The sequence below is a fragment of the Carcharhinus amblyrhynchos genome, chromosome 16, assembly GCF_965287045.1.
Source record: "Carcharhinus amblyrhynchos chromosome 16, sCarAmb.v2.hapA, whole genome shotgun sequence".
In the NCBI taxonomy this organism is placed as follows: Eukaryota; Metazoa; Chordata; class Chondrichthyes; order Carcharhiniformes; family Carcharhinidae; genus Carcharhinus; species Carcharhinus amblyrhynchos.
The window spans coordinates 16,117,480-16,132,308 of NC_137339.1; the positions used below are offsets into that span (position 1 = coordinate 16,117,480).

At 45.3% G+C, this 14,829-nt stretch overlaps 1 protein-coding gene across 2 annotated transcripts in view; it reads left to right on the top strand.

Annotated features, from left to right (window-relative positions):
* slco4a1 (solute carrier organic anion transporter family, member 4A1) overlaps nt 1-14,829 on the top strand; it is a 130,294-nt gene that overhangs the window by 59,846 nt on the left and 55,619 nt on the right. Inside the window, exons 2-3 of one of the 2 annotated variants that reach the window (XM_080204759.1) lie at nt 3,889-3,935; nt 8,854-9,742. In XM_080204759.1, the coding sequence (XP_080060885.1) occupies nt 9,010-9,742 (733 nt within the window). In that variant the 5' untranslated portion in view covers nt 3,889-3,935; nt 8,854-9,009. Of the gene's footprint in view, nt 1-3,711; nt 3,936-8,853; nt 9,743-14,829 lie in introns of those variants that run through there. The other variant, XM_080204758.1, reaches the window with a different exon arrangement.

Sequence of the window (14,829 nt, forward strand, 5' to 3'; positions counted from 1 at the left end):
TCATGTACTCAAATACATGAAATCCATCTTGGAAACTAAGCTACTGATGAAACATTGTCTCTGGGTGGGGTCGAAGAGAACTGCTGCTGGAAATGTCCCTCCCAGATGCTAAGAACCCCGTGGAGATAGGGCAAAGATCGTTAAGAGCCTCAAGGCAGTGGAAGCTAGCAACGGGTGTTGTGTTTTCAGATGCCAGTGAGGAGGTGAGTGAGCCAGAGATGGGTATGCCACCAACCCTTGCAGAGGTCAGGGGAGTTCCAGAGGAAGCCATTGGAGATGAACAAGGAGGATGTATGGGGCAACTAGTGCGGCCTGGTCTCATAGAATTTGCTATCCTCCTCAGTGCATATAATGGAAGAGATTCAGCTTCATTGAGATATCTGAGCACCAATGGCTACACAGAATGTATCTTTCCAAGGAGGCAGTGATGGAATTATGTTGTACAATTGAACAGGAGCTGAGGACAATAGGATGAGGGAGCGCTGGGGAGAGCGGGGGTGGAGTGGTGAGGGGTGGTCAACATCCATTGTTTTAAAGAGGACACTGGCATCCAATTTCTACAGGCCATCTGGAGATGCACTTGGCCTGCCTCAGTCAGCAGTCCATTGCTGCATACAGGAGGTCACAGATGCTTTGTACGATTGGCCTGGCCAACAGATCCAGTTTACAACAGGGGCCAAAGTCTGAATTCCCCAGGTACAGGGGGTTCTTGACTATATACAAGTGGTCGTGAAAGCTCCTTCACAGCAGCCAGGATTTTTTTTGTGAACAGAAAATGCCTTCACTTTCTCAGTGTTCACAGAGTGTGCGACCACTATAGTCAGATACATGTGAGGTTCACAGGAAACTGCCATAACCTGAACATCCTTCACAATTCAAATTGCCTGAGCTCTTCACACCTCCCAGGCATCTTCATGGCTTCTAAAGGACTAATGGTATCCTCTGAAGACATTGGCTGGAAATTTCCAGTCCCTCCTACCAGTGGGATCTTTCCATTCTGCCAAAGTGGATGGACATTTGAATGGCTCACTACATTCTCCAGACCCGCCATGATGGGGCCGGAAAATTCCTCCCATCGTTCTTGACCCCTGTACACAATCCAATAAACAGCCTAAAAACAAATTTAGTCACATGATCACAAGGGCCACCAGTGAGCAGGCCATGAAAATGAGGACTCAATAGATCTGGGGAGCCCTGTAGTATGTACCCTCAGTGGTATCCTGAATCATTATCTGCTGTGCACCAAATAACCTGGCACTTACTCCAGAGGAGAGCAGCAGTAGAAACAGAGGAAAACACTGTGAGCGCAATATCCTCAGAGAAGGAGGATGATCGTGAAGCACCTCAAGAGGTGCCACTTGACCCAGGTAGTGGGGTAAACGTAGCACAGAGATTCACAATTCCTTGAGCTTTTGAAGGAGTGGAGGGGGTGTTGTGCCAAGAATTCCCCTCCTGGTGGTGTGGATTACTAATCTCTACTCGAAGACTCTCATCATCTATGTATGCCCATAACCATTGGGTGAAAATACCATCATCAGGACAAGTGCTCGAGAATGCCTCACCTGTACAGAGAATCCACTCATTAGATTTAATTAATGTCAATAGTTGTATTGAAATGAATGTACAAATTGTTTCAGATCACTGTTCAACACCATTTTCCTTCATCAAATAAGTTTGTAGCAATAAATAAATGTCACCTAGTTTACCCCTCAGTGTTAGTCCATGCATCTAGGCCCATACTTAACAGTAACTTCTACAACGTGCTCCCCCTTCACCTTAGGTTGACGTAGAGGTAGACTTCTACCTTCTTGTCCTGGTGAAGTAGTTGGTCTTGACCTCTGTCCTTGAGATCATAGACTCTATAGTGCAGAAGAAGGCCATTCAACCCATCAAGTCTGCAGCAACCACAATCCCACACTGGCCCAATTCTTGTGCCCTACTATTCTCCCTGACACTAGGGTTAATGTAACATGGCCATTCAACCTAACCCTCACTTCTTTGGATGCTTGAACCTCACTGGGGCCCAGCATATTTGGGGCCACCTGCACCTACGAAAGGGCCACCTCAATCATCAGAGCAATATCCAGTGTGTGTGTCAATGTGGAAGGTGCTGAGGATATGTCATCAGCTGTGAAAGGACCCGGAGAAGAACCCCCATTGCTTGAATCCTGCCTGTCCCCTATCCATCGAGGCCTCATGTGAACTCCAGTGCTTGCCTGAAGTTGTTAAGCTCCTGCAAGGGTGAACATGGGCAAAGTCAGTGCTGCTTCATAGCACCCACATGTTGCTGGCCCTGAGGCAATGGAAATTTGCAGCACCATGCCACGGAGATGGCAAGATAAGGCAGCTATGTAGCATACATTGTCTGTACATCTCAGTGCTAACATTACTTTGATATGGATCCATGCTTCCGCCTGGCCTTCAGTTTTATGGGCGCATTTCAATAGATACTGGGCTTCCAGATGCCAACTAGTAAAGCCACTCCCCTTTCTGGACTGTACCATATCATTAAATCTCTTCCTGCACTGGATTCAGTTTTGGGCAGTGAATGCTCATCTCTTCCCAACTTCTGCCAGCTCCAGCCAGGCCTCCTTGGTTACAAATAGTTGCTTCCCTCCCTCCCATCCTCTGGAAAAGGACCTGCCTCCTTTTATGGGTTGCCTCTACATGGAAGGGGTTGCTGCATCGTGGGCTGATCCTCCCTCTTAATTGCCACTACCTAAACTGCCTGCACCCCTTGTTTCAGGTTGCAGCTGACTGACTGGTCCACCAATGCCTTTTAAAATTGCAGCTGCAGCTAGGGATAGCTGCGTGACCCACCATTAATAGTACATCTGCCTTGCCCACAGCAAGTTAATTGGCTGCTGGAGTGAAAATTCCAGGGGAATTTTGAATAGATTTATTATTGTCACATTTATTGGGACACAGAAGAAGTATTGTTTCTTGCGCGCTATACCATTCATAGGGGAGAAGGAAAAGAGAGGGTGCAGAATGTAGTGTTACAGTCATAGCTAGGGTGTAGAGAAAGATCAACCTAATTTTAGGTAGGTACATGACCTCTGACTTTTGTATCTTTTTCCCCCGATGGAAGAAGATGGAAGAGAGAATGTCCAGGGTGCGTGGAGTCCATAATTATGCTGGCTGCTTTTCCCAGACAGTGGGAAGTATAGACAGAGTCAATGGATGGGAGGCTGGTTTGCGTGATGGACTGAGCTACATTGACAACCCCTTGTAGTTTCTTGCAGTCTTGGTCAGAGCAGAATTCCCACAGTCTAGATGTGTATGTCAGCAAAACACATTTCCTCCTGACATGAGGAACACATCACAATACAGACAGCAAAATCCTGCCCGTGGTATGATTATTAGTTGCTGGTATGCAAGACAGTTTCTGTCATTTGTCTATGAATGGATAAAAGCTCCGAACACAGACTGTGCAATTAATAACGTCTGTTATTCTCATTGCTGTGTGGTCTTGCCTATCCATGAAGCTGAGGTAAGGTTAAGGTGCTGTTTCTATTTTATGGTTGTCAAGGTGAGGAATTACCTGGTGATCAGTGATTCCACGTTGGAATCTGGGCACCCTTCCAAATTTAGTATCAAGCACTCCCATGTCGAAAATAGCAAGGACCACGTGCAGAATAAAACTCCACCTACTCCACCCCAGTGTGGATTGCAGTGTTACGTTATTGAACACTCTTTGAAAGTTAAGCGAGGATGAACAATCTCGCAGAGTGTTTGGCTTGTTTTAACACAGCTTTCTCTCCTAAATCTTTTCATTGTTTTTGTAACTTGCGCAATAGAAGAGTGCACTTGCCTTGAAGGAAGAGTTTTTCAACATTCATCAGTCAGTGCTGTTGCTAACACATTGTTCTTTGCTGCTCTAATTAGATGCAGTATTCTCTCAACTGATCCCCAGAGACACTCAAATTACTTTGGTAAGTACATTTATTGTATTATATGTTTGACCAACAGTATTAAATATTATTTTATAACCTTCTGAAGAAGCCAATACTGGAAGTCTACTCTGTAGACTTTTTAAATGAATAGAATAAATTTGATGTCAACCAAAGCTTCCAGAGCATGTTTGCTTTTGATCCGTCTGAATGCCGATAATTTAAAATTTTTAAGAAGTATTTATCATATTTCCCGATTCTACTTCTGCGTACAACTTGCACCTTCCTTTTTTCACATTTTAGATCTATATTTTCATGTTTATCTGAAGGTTTTTTTTGAAACCCAAGCTTACTCTTGCCTGCACCACAAATATCTCTTCTTTTCTCCCACTCTTTATAGCTTGAGGGTTTGGACTGAGTTTTAGCAGTGGGGCATTGGATTTGTTCTTCTTTAGTTGCACTTGGCTTTCATTGGGTAGGCTTCAAATTGGCTTCTGTTGTATGGGATGGCTGTACCAATTCATGACGGGAAGTTCAATCTGAAGCGTAATTGTTATTTGCATCCTACAGTTTCTGCGTTCAATCCTTTTTACACGTTGCTCCTGTTATGAATAAGGAATCCTCTGCTCAGTAATTAACAAACAATTTACCAACAAAATACCATGGTGAGATTCATAGAATCCCTACAGTGCAGAAGGAGGCCATTCAGCCCATCAAGCCTGCACCAACAACAACCCCACCCAAGCCCTGTCGCCCCCTGTATTTACCATGCTAATCCCCCTGACACTAAAGGGCAATTTACTATGGCCATTCAAACTTAACCGCACATCTTTGGACTCTAGGAGGGAACCAGAGCACCTGAAGGAAACCCACGCAGACAGAGGGGGTATGTGCAAACACCACACAGCCACCCAAGGCCACAATTGACCTGGGTCCCTGGCGCTGTGAAGCAGCAGTGCTAACCACTGTGCACCGTGCCGATTCAGTGGCCACGGTTGAGATTTGCAGAGGTAAGCCACTGCCGGTAGGGGGCATTGACCGGGGGTTTTGTTATTATTGTCGAGGTGTACTGTGTACTCTGAGCACAGTGGTTAGCATTGCTGCCTCACAGCGCCAAGGACCCAGCTTCAATTCCCGGCTTGTGTCACTGTCTGTGCGGTGTCTGCACGTTATATCCATGTCTGCATGGGTTTCCTCCGGGTGCTCTGGTTTCCTCGAACAGGCCAACAGACGTGCTAGTTAGGTGCATTGGCCGTGCTAAATTCTCCCTCAGTGTACCCGAACAGACGCCAGAGTGTGGCGACTAGGGGATTTTCACAGTAACTTCACTGTAAGCGTACTCGTGACACTAATAAATAAACTTAAAAGCTAAACTTCATCTTTGCTAGGGTGGTTATGGAGGGACTGTTAGTCATAGAAATAAACCAGTTCCCCTGATAAAACTCATCAATTTTATTAGCATGTGCCTTATGGTCATCAAACAGTTAACTGTAACACAATGTAACTTTTACAGCACACTCAGTGACGTGGCTCTTGCATAACCATGTTCACCTCCAATCTTAAATTCCTAAGTCCTTGTTCACATGTACAGTATTTAATGAAATGCCGGCCTTGTTTTTGGCAGCAAATCATGAAGGCTAAAATTTTCCTGGCCTTCCCACCCACGAGATCTTCCGGTCCCTCCGATGGCGAGCACCCCGCTGCGTGTTCCCCACTGGCAAAGGGTGCAGGGCGGGACTGGAAGATCCCACCACTGGCCAATGGCGGATCACCTCTGCCACTGGAAAATACTCTGTGGGGGTGAGGGGGGAGGGAAATCCTGTCCCAAGTGTCTTGCTCATAACCCAGAGCGTTATTATGATCGGAGAATCTGTTTTCCATTATTTGTCACCTCTTTGTTTCAACTCACGTTATCTTTCTTTATTTCCTTATTTGATTGTGACCTCATGCTGCTATTACCTCCTTCTTGAGAAACCATGACAGAGTATAATAATCCTTGTGACCTTTGTATTAAGGGTGGTGAATCTCTGGAATTCTCTGCCCGTTGAAGTGGTGGAGGCTGCCTCGCTAAATATATTTAAGATACGGGTAGATAGGTTTTTGATAGACAAGGGGATTAAGGGTTATGGGGAGAAGGCGGGAAAATGGAACTGAGCCACTTCAGATCAGCCATGATCTTATTGAATGGCGGGGCAGGCTCGAAGGGCTAGATGGCCTACTCCTGCTCCTATTTCTTATGTTCTTATGTTCTTTCCAGTTATGTCAAATAAAATTTTTCCAATAACCCTTTGCGACATAGATTGAGTTAAGAAATAGAATGGATCAAAATAATAAATATGCATGTAAAATTGATTCAGTGGCACGGAGACACAGTGGATTGCACCGCTGCCTCACAACGCCAGGGATGTGGGTTCACTTCTGGCCTTGGCTTACTGTCTGTATGGAGTTTGCACATTCTCCCTGTGTCTGTGTGGGATTCCTCCAAGTGCTCTGGTTCCCTCCCACAGCCCAAAGATGTGCTGGTTAGCTGGATTGATCATGCTAAATCCCCTCTTAGTGTCCCAAAATGTGTAGGTTAGAGGGATTAGCAGGGTAAATATGTGAGGTTAAAGGAATAGAGCCTGAGCGGGATGCTCTGTCAAAGAGTCGGTGAAGAATCAATGGGCCAAATGGCCTCCTTCTGCACTGTAGGGATTCTATAAATCATTTTTTACTTCAATTGCCCAGGCAGAAATCAAGCACTTTCTTTAATGTGCCCAACAAGATTACTACTTGGCTGATGAATTTGAAAATGTACCTCCACGACTGAATTTGTGTACCTGCCTGAATGCATTCTTTTACAAGTAACGTTGGAATTAGGGTCAGGAGCAGACAATCCAGCCCTTCATGTCCATTCTGCCATTTAACATTGGCTGATCTTATCCTGGTTTCAACCCCACTTTCCTGCCTGCATCCTTTATAATCTAAGAAAGGTATAATCTAAGTCCAAGTTTTCTTTTGTTGTTGTTGTTTAGCACCCAGCAATGGATCTTGCCCTTTCACCTCGAATTCTAACCAAACACAAGTGTACGCACAGATGTGCTGCTCCCACTTTACTTTTAACAGTCATCCTTGGGTCTATGTTCTTCGGGCATTTATCCCTCTTTCCCTGAGATGGTGGTGTTGGACCTTCTTGAATAAGTGGCTCAATGGGTTGTGTCAAAGGTTAGACCAGTCAACCATGTTGATCAGATCAGGCCATGTCAGGTAACGAAGAAAATCAGATTTTAGACAAACCAACTGTGCTCAGATCATTTTTACTCATTCTCTTCTACTTTGACTGGAAAAAAATTATTTACAATTATGTGCAATTCTAATTCACAAAATGTCATGATGACAAATTTAACCGTCAATCTCTGCTTTGTTAATTCAGGCCTCTAGATTTTTGGTCCCGTAATAACGACAACATTGTGCCCCTCTTTATTCTTTTCTGTTAAGAATAAAACATATTATAGGGATGTGTGTTACATTACTAATAATTATGCTAGTTTAAAAGTCAGGGCGTGATTTCAGGACTTTGGGTGGGATCTTACGAAAAAATGGCAAAGTGTCAGAGTCTGACTGAAAACCGGCAAGATTCTGACAGGTTCTCTCTCCAGATCTTCTGATACTTTGTCAAAGAAAGACCAAGTAAACATGTTTCACGCTGTCATGTTGAGGGGCGGGGCCTAAATGTAACAGGGCGGCGTTTTCAAAGGCACCCCGATCAAAGCAAACAATAACCTACCCCTTCTCACAACCCACCATGAGGTCTTAGGAGCTCCTGCCGCACCACCCCCCCCCCCCCCCCACCTCGCACCCCCCGCACCCCCAGCAACCCCATGGTGTCACAGGTGCCCTCATTCCCTCCCACCCCTACTGCCCCGGAGTACCCCCTTCCATTACCAAACAGCCATTGGCAGCATGTCCTCTTCCGCTGAACATCAGCAGCATTCCCACTGCTCCTGTATCTACTCTTCCCTCCCCTCAAGTCATCACAAGTAAATGGATCCCCCCCAACCCCGCTATTGAGACTCTCACTGGGGTCCACCCGAATCCCTGCTCGCTGGCTTAGGTTGGCACTGCCAAGTGGGCACTGTCAGATTGGCACAGTGTCAACCTGGCTGTGCCAACCTGTGCCAGACAGCAGTGCCGGGGAGCTGTCTGACCATGCCCCTCTCCCCCCAGAGGTTATGCACACCATTACACACCCAGGGAATCTCCATGACAGGTTCACATGATGTCATAGTGGCAACGTTTGAAATGATGGTGAGGGGTCGATATATGGGTCTACGGTGAGGGGCAATGAGATGCATGATTTCTGGGTTTTACTGGATCTTGAGCCCATGCTGCCATTCCCATAAACGTAGAGTGTGGGCTCAAGATCGCCCCCTCTGGTAGAAGGAGAAACTTCCTATTATTAGTGGAGAAAAATCAATAGCAAGTCCTTGACGGGTTTGGTACCATAAACTATACTAAGCAAATATATTCAAATCCTGCACATCAATGAGTGCAGTGGTGGAAACCAGACAAAAATTGGTACTTCTGTCAGAGTGCACAATATCAGGGAGATCGTTCTAACCTCTGCACGATGGCACGGTGGTTAGCACTGCTGCTTCACAGCGCCTGGGACTCGGGTTCAATTCTGGCCTCGGGTCACTGTCTGTGTGGAATTTGCACATTCTCCCTGTGTCTGTGTGGGTTTCCTCTGAGTGCTCCGGTTTCCTCCCACAGTCTAAAGATGTGCAGGGTTAGGGTGACTGGCCATGCTAAATTGTCCCTAATGTCAGGGGATTAGCCGGGTGAATGTGAGAGGTTACAGAGATAGGCCCTTGTTGGGATTGTAGTCGGTGCAGACTCAATGGGCCGAATGGCCTCCATCTGCACTGTAGGCGTTCTATGTAACTGATGGCAATTACTATGTTTCTTTTGCATAATGAAGAAAATAAGATTGGCGTAAGAGGATGTGTCATCTGTCAGCACAATGAACTGTTAAGCGGGAACTCCTAAAGGCATCATTCTCCGGCTCCTCATCTACGAGAATTCCACATCGCGGGAGATCATTGAATCGCGGCAACCTATCCTAATCTGATTGGAAATGTCGAGCCATTTAACAGGAGACGCTTCATTCAGCTCCAGACAGGAGCTGCTGAATTTAAATGACCCCTGCCCGAATATTAATAACTCGGACACTTTGACTTCTTCAGAAGCCAACAATAAAATACAGTGCAATGGGACAAAGGTGTACAGCAGCCAGTACAAAGTAATCCCAAACAAATCCGAAAGTATGTGTGGCTGGGGTCTGCTGAAGCCCAAGTTTTTGCAGGTTATCAACACACCAAAGGGCATGCTGTTCTTCCTCTGCAGTGCCTCGTTTCTCCAAGGGATGATAGTAAACGGATTTATAAATACCGTGATTACCTCAATCGAACGGAGATTTGACCTACGCAGTTACCACAGCGGAATGATTGCCAGCTCCTACGACATCGCGGCCTGCGTCTGCCTGGTCTTTGTCAGTTACTTTGGCGGCAGCGGTCACAAGCCCCGCTGGCTTGGCTGGGGGGTTCTGATCATGGCTCTGGGGTCCGTGGTGTTCGCCTCACCTCACTTCATCTCCGGCCGTTACGTGGTGAACGTCCCCGAGCACGTTGGCTTGTGCCACTCTAACCAGTCTACGCATTGCAGCGAGGGGTCATCCAGCTCATCCAACTACCGGTTCCTGTTTATGCTTGGGCAGTTCCTGCACGGCATTGGAGCAACTCCACTCTACACCCTGGGAGTGACCTATCTGGATGAAAATGTCAAGTCAAACTATGCTCCTGTGTATATCGGTGAGTTTAAGTAGAAATGATGATGTGTATAGTCTTTGCTATATTGAGTTTGCTCTGCCTTTGTAAATCATTTGTATGATCATCGTGGAAGCAATTGGACTGGTAATGCTGTGTGCTTGTGTATCCTTAATGCTGAGAAGTGTGACCTAATTTCTTCAGATAACAACTAATGCCTCTTTTATAGAATCCTACAGTGCAGAAGGAGGCCATTTGGCCTATCGAGTCTGCACCAACCACAATCCCACCATGGATAAAAGCAAATTACTGAGGATGCTGGAACCTGAAACCAAAAGAGAAAATGCTGGAAAATCTCAGCAGGTCTGGCAAGATCTGTAAGGAGAGAAAAGAGCTGATGTTTTGAGTCCTGTTGTCAAAGTGTCATCTGGACCTAAAGCATCAGCTCTTTTCTCTCCTTACAGATGCTGCCAGACCTGCTGAGATTTTCCATTTTTGTTTCACGATCCCACCCTGGCCCTATCTGCATAACCCCATTCGCCCTTGCTACTCACCCTGGCACTAAGGGTCAATTTAGCATGGCCAATTCACCTAATCCCAACATCCTTCAGAATGTGGGAGGAAACCGGAGCACCCGGGGGAAGCCCACACAAACACGGGGAGAACGTGCAAACTCCATTCAAAATGTGACCCCCAAGCCAGGAATCAAATCAAGTTCCCTGGCGCTGTGAGGCAGCAGTGCTAACCACTGTGCCACCATGCTGCCTGCATGATTTGGGATACAAATAAAAGTGTAGGGCCCTTCTTTGAGGCATTTGCTGCCCTGAGGCAATAACTTTGGTAGAAGTGCGATGAAAATGGTGATTCTGCCTCTTTATGTTAATTGTCAGAGAGGAAAGAACCCTGACGCAATCCTTGCCAAAGCTGTAAACTAAAATGTGAATGTTGTTAGTGAGATCGTAGAGGTCTTGTTCCAACTATATTATTTCCTTGTAGGACCCCACTGAGAACTCCAAAGTTTGGTTTGAGAACTCTATCTTTGACAGCTGCTTTGGGAGAATGATCCAGTCTTTCAGATATTTTGCGTGTTTGGGAAGATTTCGAAGAAAAAGCAATCAGATCTCCCAATTTGGAAAAAAACTGTTTTTATGCCTTTAAAATAACACAAGACTTGCCCTTGAAAATTGATTTGATGGAGTTGGGAAACTTTTGAAATGAGTTGGCCCTGCTTGTTTGCCTGCATATAAAGGCCATTAATTTGTACAGATCATTGTGCAGATTTGCTTCATTGCACATTCCGTAGTCAGAACACTGTTTCCTTGTACCCCCCACCTCCCCCTAAAAGCATTCCTTTCTCTGATCCAGCTGAAATTGATGGATGAATCATATCACACTAAGAATGCTTATTTTTGTGTGAAGATTAGCACTAATTGCTCTTGCGATTGTATCATGTAACTGTAAACTCCAGCCTGTAGATGTGAAAGCAAAGTGAGACTTAAGCAATGGCGAATGATCATCTCATATGGCTAACTGAAGAGCGACAGTGGTTTACCTGGGCACTGGTAGACAAATGTGCCAGAATAGTTTGTATCATTTTCAAAAGACAAGTTGTAATCACGAGATTTTCTTTTAGGACTGAAATCCAGAGGAACATTTTTTTTCTGATGTTGAACAAGTTAATTCGACTGGAAGTTCTTTCAGGGTCACAACACCCTGGAATTCTGTTTTTATTGGATGGTTCTTAGCAAAGTCAAAGTCAAAGTTAACTCTGTTTCTCTGCACTGATGCTGCCTGACCTGCTTAATATTTTCAGCATCCTCTGGTTTTCTTTACAATTTTTGCTTTCATCATGGTGCGTTCAACAGCACCATGCTGTTTTCCTGCCCAATGATATCGGCGCAAATCCTCTGATGTTGTTCACCCTGCCACTGCTGCCAGCGAGAATGGAGAATTTGGCGCTCAGCCAAATCTCCATTCACAGCGGCGGGACCGGAGACTCCCAGCCGCGGACGTGTTTGGAGAATTCCGACCATCATTATTTTATTCACACCAAAATGCTTTTCTCCATAAATAAATTTGCTCCTCAAATTGACTTCGGCAGTCAATAGCTTGGCCCGCCTGTCAGTAAATATTGGACACAATTAGCTTTTATTCACTGCCAGGGGGTAGTGCCAGGGCCCCATCCTGGTATGTGCCTCACACCCTGGGGGCTATACCTACCTATACACAAACATAAAGGGCAGAATTCTCCAACCGCGCTGGCCTAAAAGCTGGAAATTCCCGCCCGACTGTCAATGGGCCTTCACATTATCCGCAACCCGCCTGCTACAGTTGCAGTGGTGGGCGAGGTGGGAGAATTCCCGCCAAAATAGGGGTAAATCCAGGAAAAAAAAGTGGCGCAAACAGTTTGGGCCTAAGGAGAGTGCAGAAGACCTGCTGGTCAGGTGTATTGGCCGTGCTAAATTCTCCTTCAGTGTACCCGAACCGGTGTGTGTGGCGACTAGGGGATTTTTACAGTAAGTTCATTGCACTGATAATATAAGCTTACTTGTGACGAATAAATAAATTTTAAACTTTATATCAATTGCTTCTTTTGTTTGAAAATTTAATCTTCAACTCACTTAATCATTAATCTTCATTAATCAATCACAGCATGTTTAAGGCTTAATCAAAACAAATTAAAAATAATTTTTTAATGACATGAAAAGAGTTAATTCAATCAGAATTTCTTTCAGCGTCACATTGCTCTATAATTCTACATGAGATTGTTTCTGTAACAACTTCAGTGCTGGATCCTTTAATCAGCATCGTGATCAGATTTTATAGAATCACAGAGTACAGAAGAGGCCCTTTGGCCCATCGAGTCTGCACCTACACATTAGAAACACCTGACCTCCCACCTATTCCCATCTGCCACCGCTTGGCCCATAGCCCTGAAAGTTATGGTGTGCCAAGTACTCATCCAGATACTTTCTAGAGGATGTGAGGCAACCCGTCTCCACCACCCTCCCTGGCAGCGCATTCCAAACCATCACCATCCTCTGGGTAAAAAAAAATTTTTCCTCACACCCCCCCCCCCAAAACCTCTTGCCCCTCACCTTGAACCTACGTCCCTTCGTGACTGACCCTTCAACTAAGGGGAACGGCTGCTCCTTATCCACTCTGACCGTGTCTCTCATAATCTTGTACATCTCGATCAGGCCATCCCTCAGTCTTCTCTGCTCCAATGAAAACAACCCAAGCCTATGCAACCTCTCTTCATAATGTAAATGTTCCATTCCAGGCAGCACCCTGGTGAATCTCCTCTGCATCCCCTCTAGTGCAATCACATCCGTCTGATAATGTGGCGACCAGAACTAGACACAGCTGTAGCCTCACCAAAGTTCAAAACAACTCCAACATGACTTCACTACTTTTGTACTCTATGCCTCGATTGATAAAGGCAAGTGTCACATAGGCCTTTTACATCACCCTACTAACACGCCCTTCCATTTTCAGAGATCTGTGGACAAACATGCCAAGGTCCCTTTGTTCCACCAAACTTCCTAGTGTCCTACCATTCACTGAGAACTTCCTGGTCAAATTACTCCTTCCAAAGTGTATTAGCTCACATTTTTCAGAGTTAAATTCCACCTGCCACTTATCTGGCCATTTGACTATTCCGTCTATATATTCATGTAGCCCAAGACACTTCGTCTTACTGTTAACTACCTGTCCAATCTTTGTGTCATCCACAAACTTACTAATCCTACCCCACAGAGTCATCAATGTCATTTATATAAATGATGAATAATAGGGGGCCCAACGCGGATCCTGTGGTATGCCACTGGACCCTGGCTTCCAGTCACTAAAGTAGCTTTCTGTCATCCTATAACTGAGCCAATTTTGAATCCACTTTATCAAATTACCCTGTTTCCCATGTGAATTTACCTTCTTTACAAGTCTCCCATGTGGGACCTTGTTGAAGGCTTTGCTGAAATCCATATAAACTACACCAACTGCACTAGCCTCATTACACACCTGGTCACCTCCTCAAAAAATTCAATCTAATTTGTTAGGTGTGACCTCCCTCTGATGAAGTCACGCTGACTATCCCTGATCAAGTTTTGCCTCTTCAAGTGGAGATAAATGCTCTCCTTCAGTAGTTTCGCTAATAGTTTCCCTACCACTGACATGAAACTCACTGGTCCGTAGTTCATTGGTTTATCACTACAACCCTTCTCAAATAGCGGAACCATATGAGCTGTTCTCTAGTCATTTGGCACCTCCCTGTGGCCAAAGAAGAATTGAAAATTTGGGTCAGAGTCCCTGCAATCTCCTCCCTAGTATCCCACAGCAGCCTGGGGCACAATTCATCAGCACCTGGAGACTTATCCTTTTAAGATTGCCAACATCTCCAATACTTTATCCTTCCATATGTCAATTTGCACAAGAACCTCGCAGTCTCTCTCCCACAATTCCATATCAGTGTACTCATTCTCTTGGGTGAAGGCGATGTGAAATATTCATTCAACACTCTGCCAATGTCCTCTGGTTCCACCCACAGATTTCCCATTTGGTCCCTAATGGACCCTACTCTTTCCCTGATTATCCTCTCTCATTAATATTCTTAAAGAATATCTTGGGAAATTCCAGCACTCGCCCAAGACTGGAAAGTCCTGCCCGAGGTTAACAGAACTTTGGGTGGTCTGTGTCCCGCCCACTATAATTTCTGTGGTGGGTGGAACTGGAAAATTCTGCCTAGAGAATCAGAATATAGACATTAATCAGTGATGCTGACACATCTAAAACAGGAGCATTATTATGGTGGAGATCCATTTGGCCAGAGGATAGATAACCATGGAGATTAGGTGTATCATACTTGCATGCACAGCTCAAAATATTCCATAATCTCTTCAGCAGTGAATTTGAACTGTGTCTCATTCCTTGCATTACGGAATGAATTCCAAGCCTGAGAGTTTACAACATAATTTTGAACTTCCAGTGTTTGTTATTTGGGCGGGCATTAACACAGTGGTTAGCGCTGCTGTTTCACAGCACCAGAGACCTGGGTTTGATTCCCAGCTTGAGTCGCTGTCTGTGAGGAGTCTACACGTTCTCCCCGTTTCTGCATGAGTTTCCTCTGGGTGCTT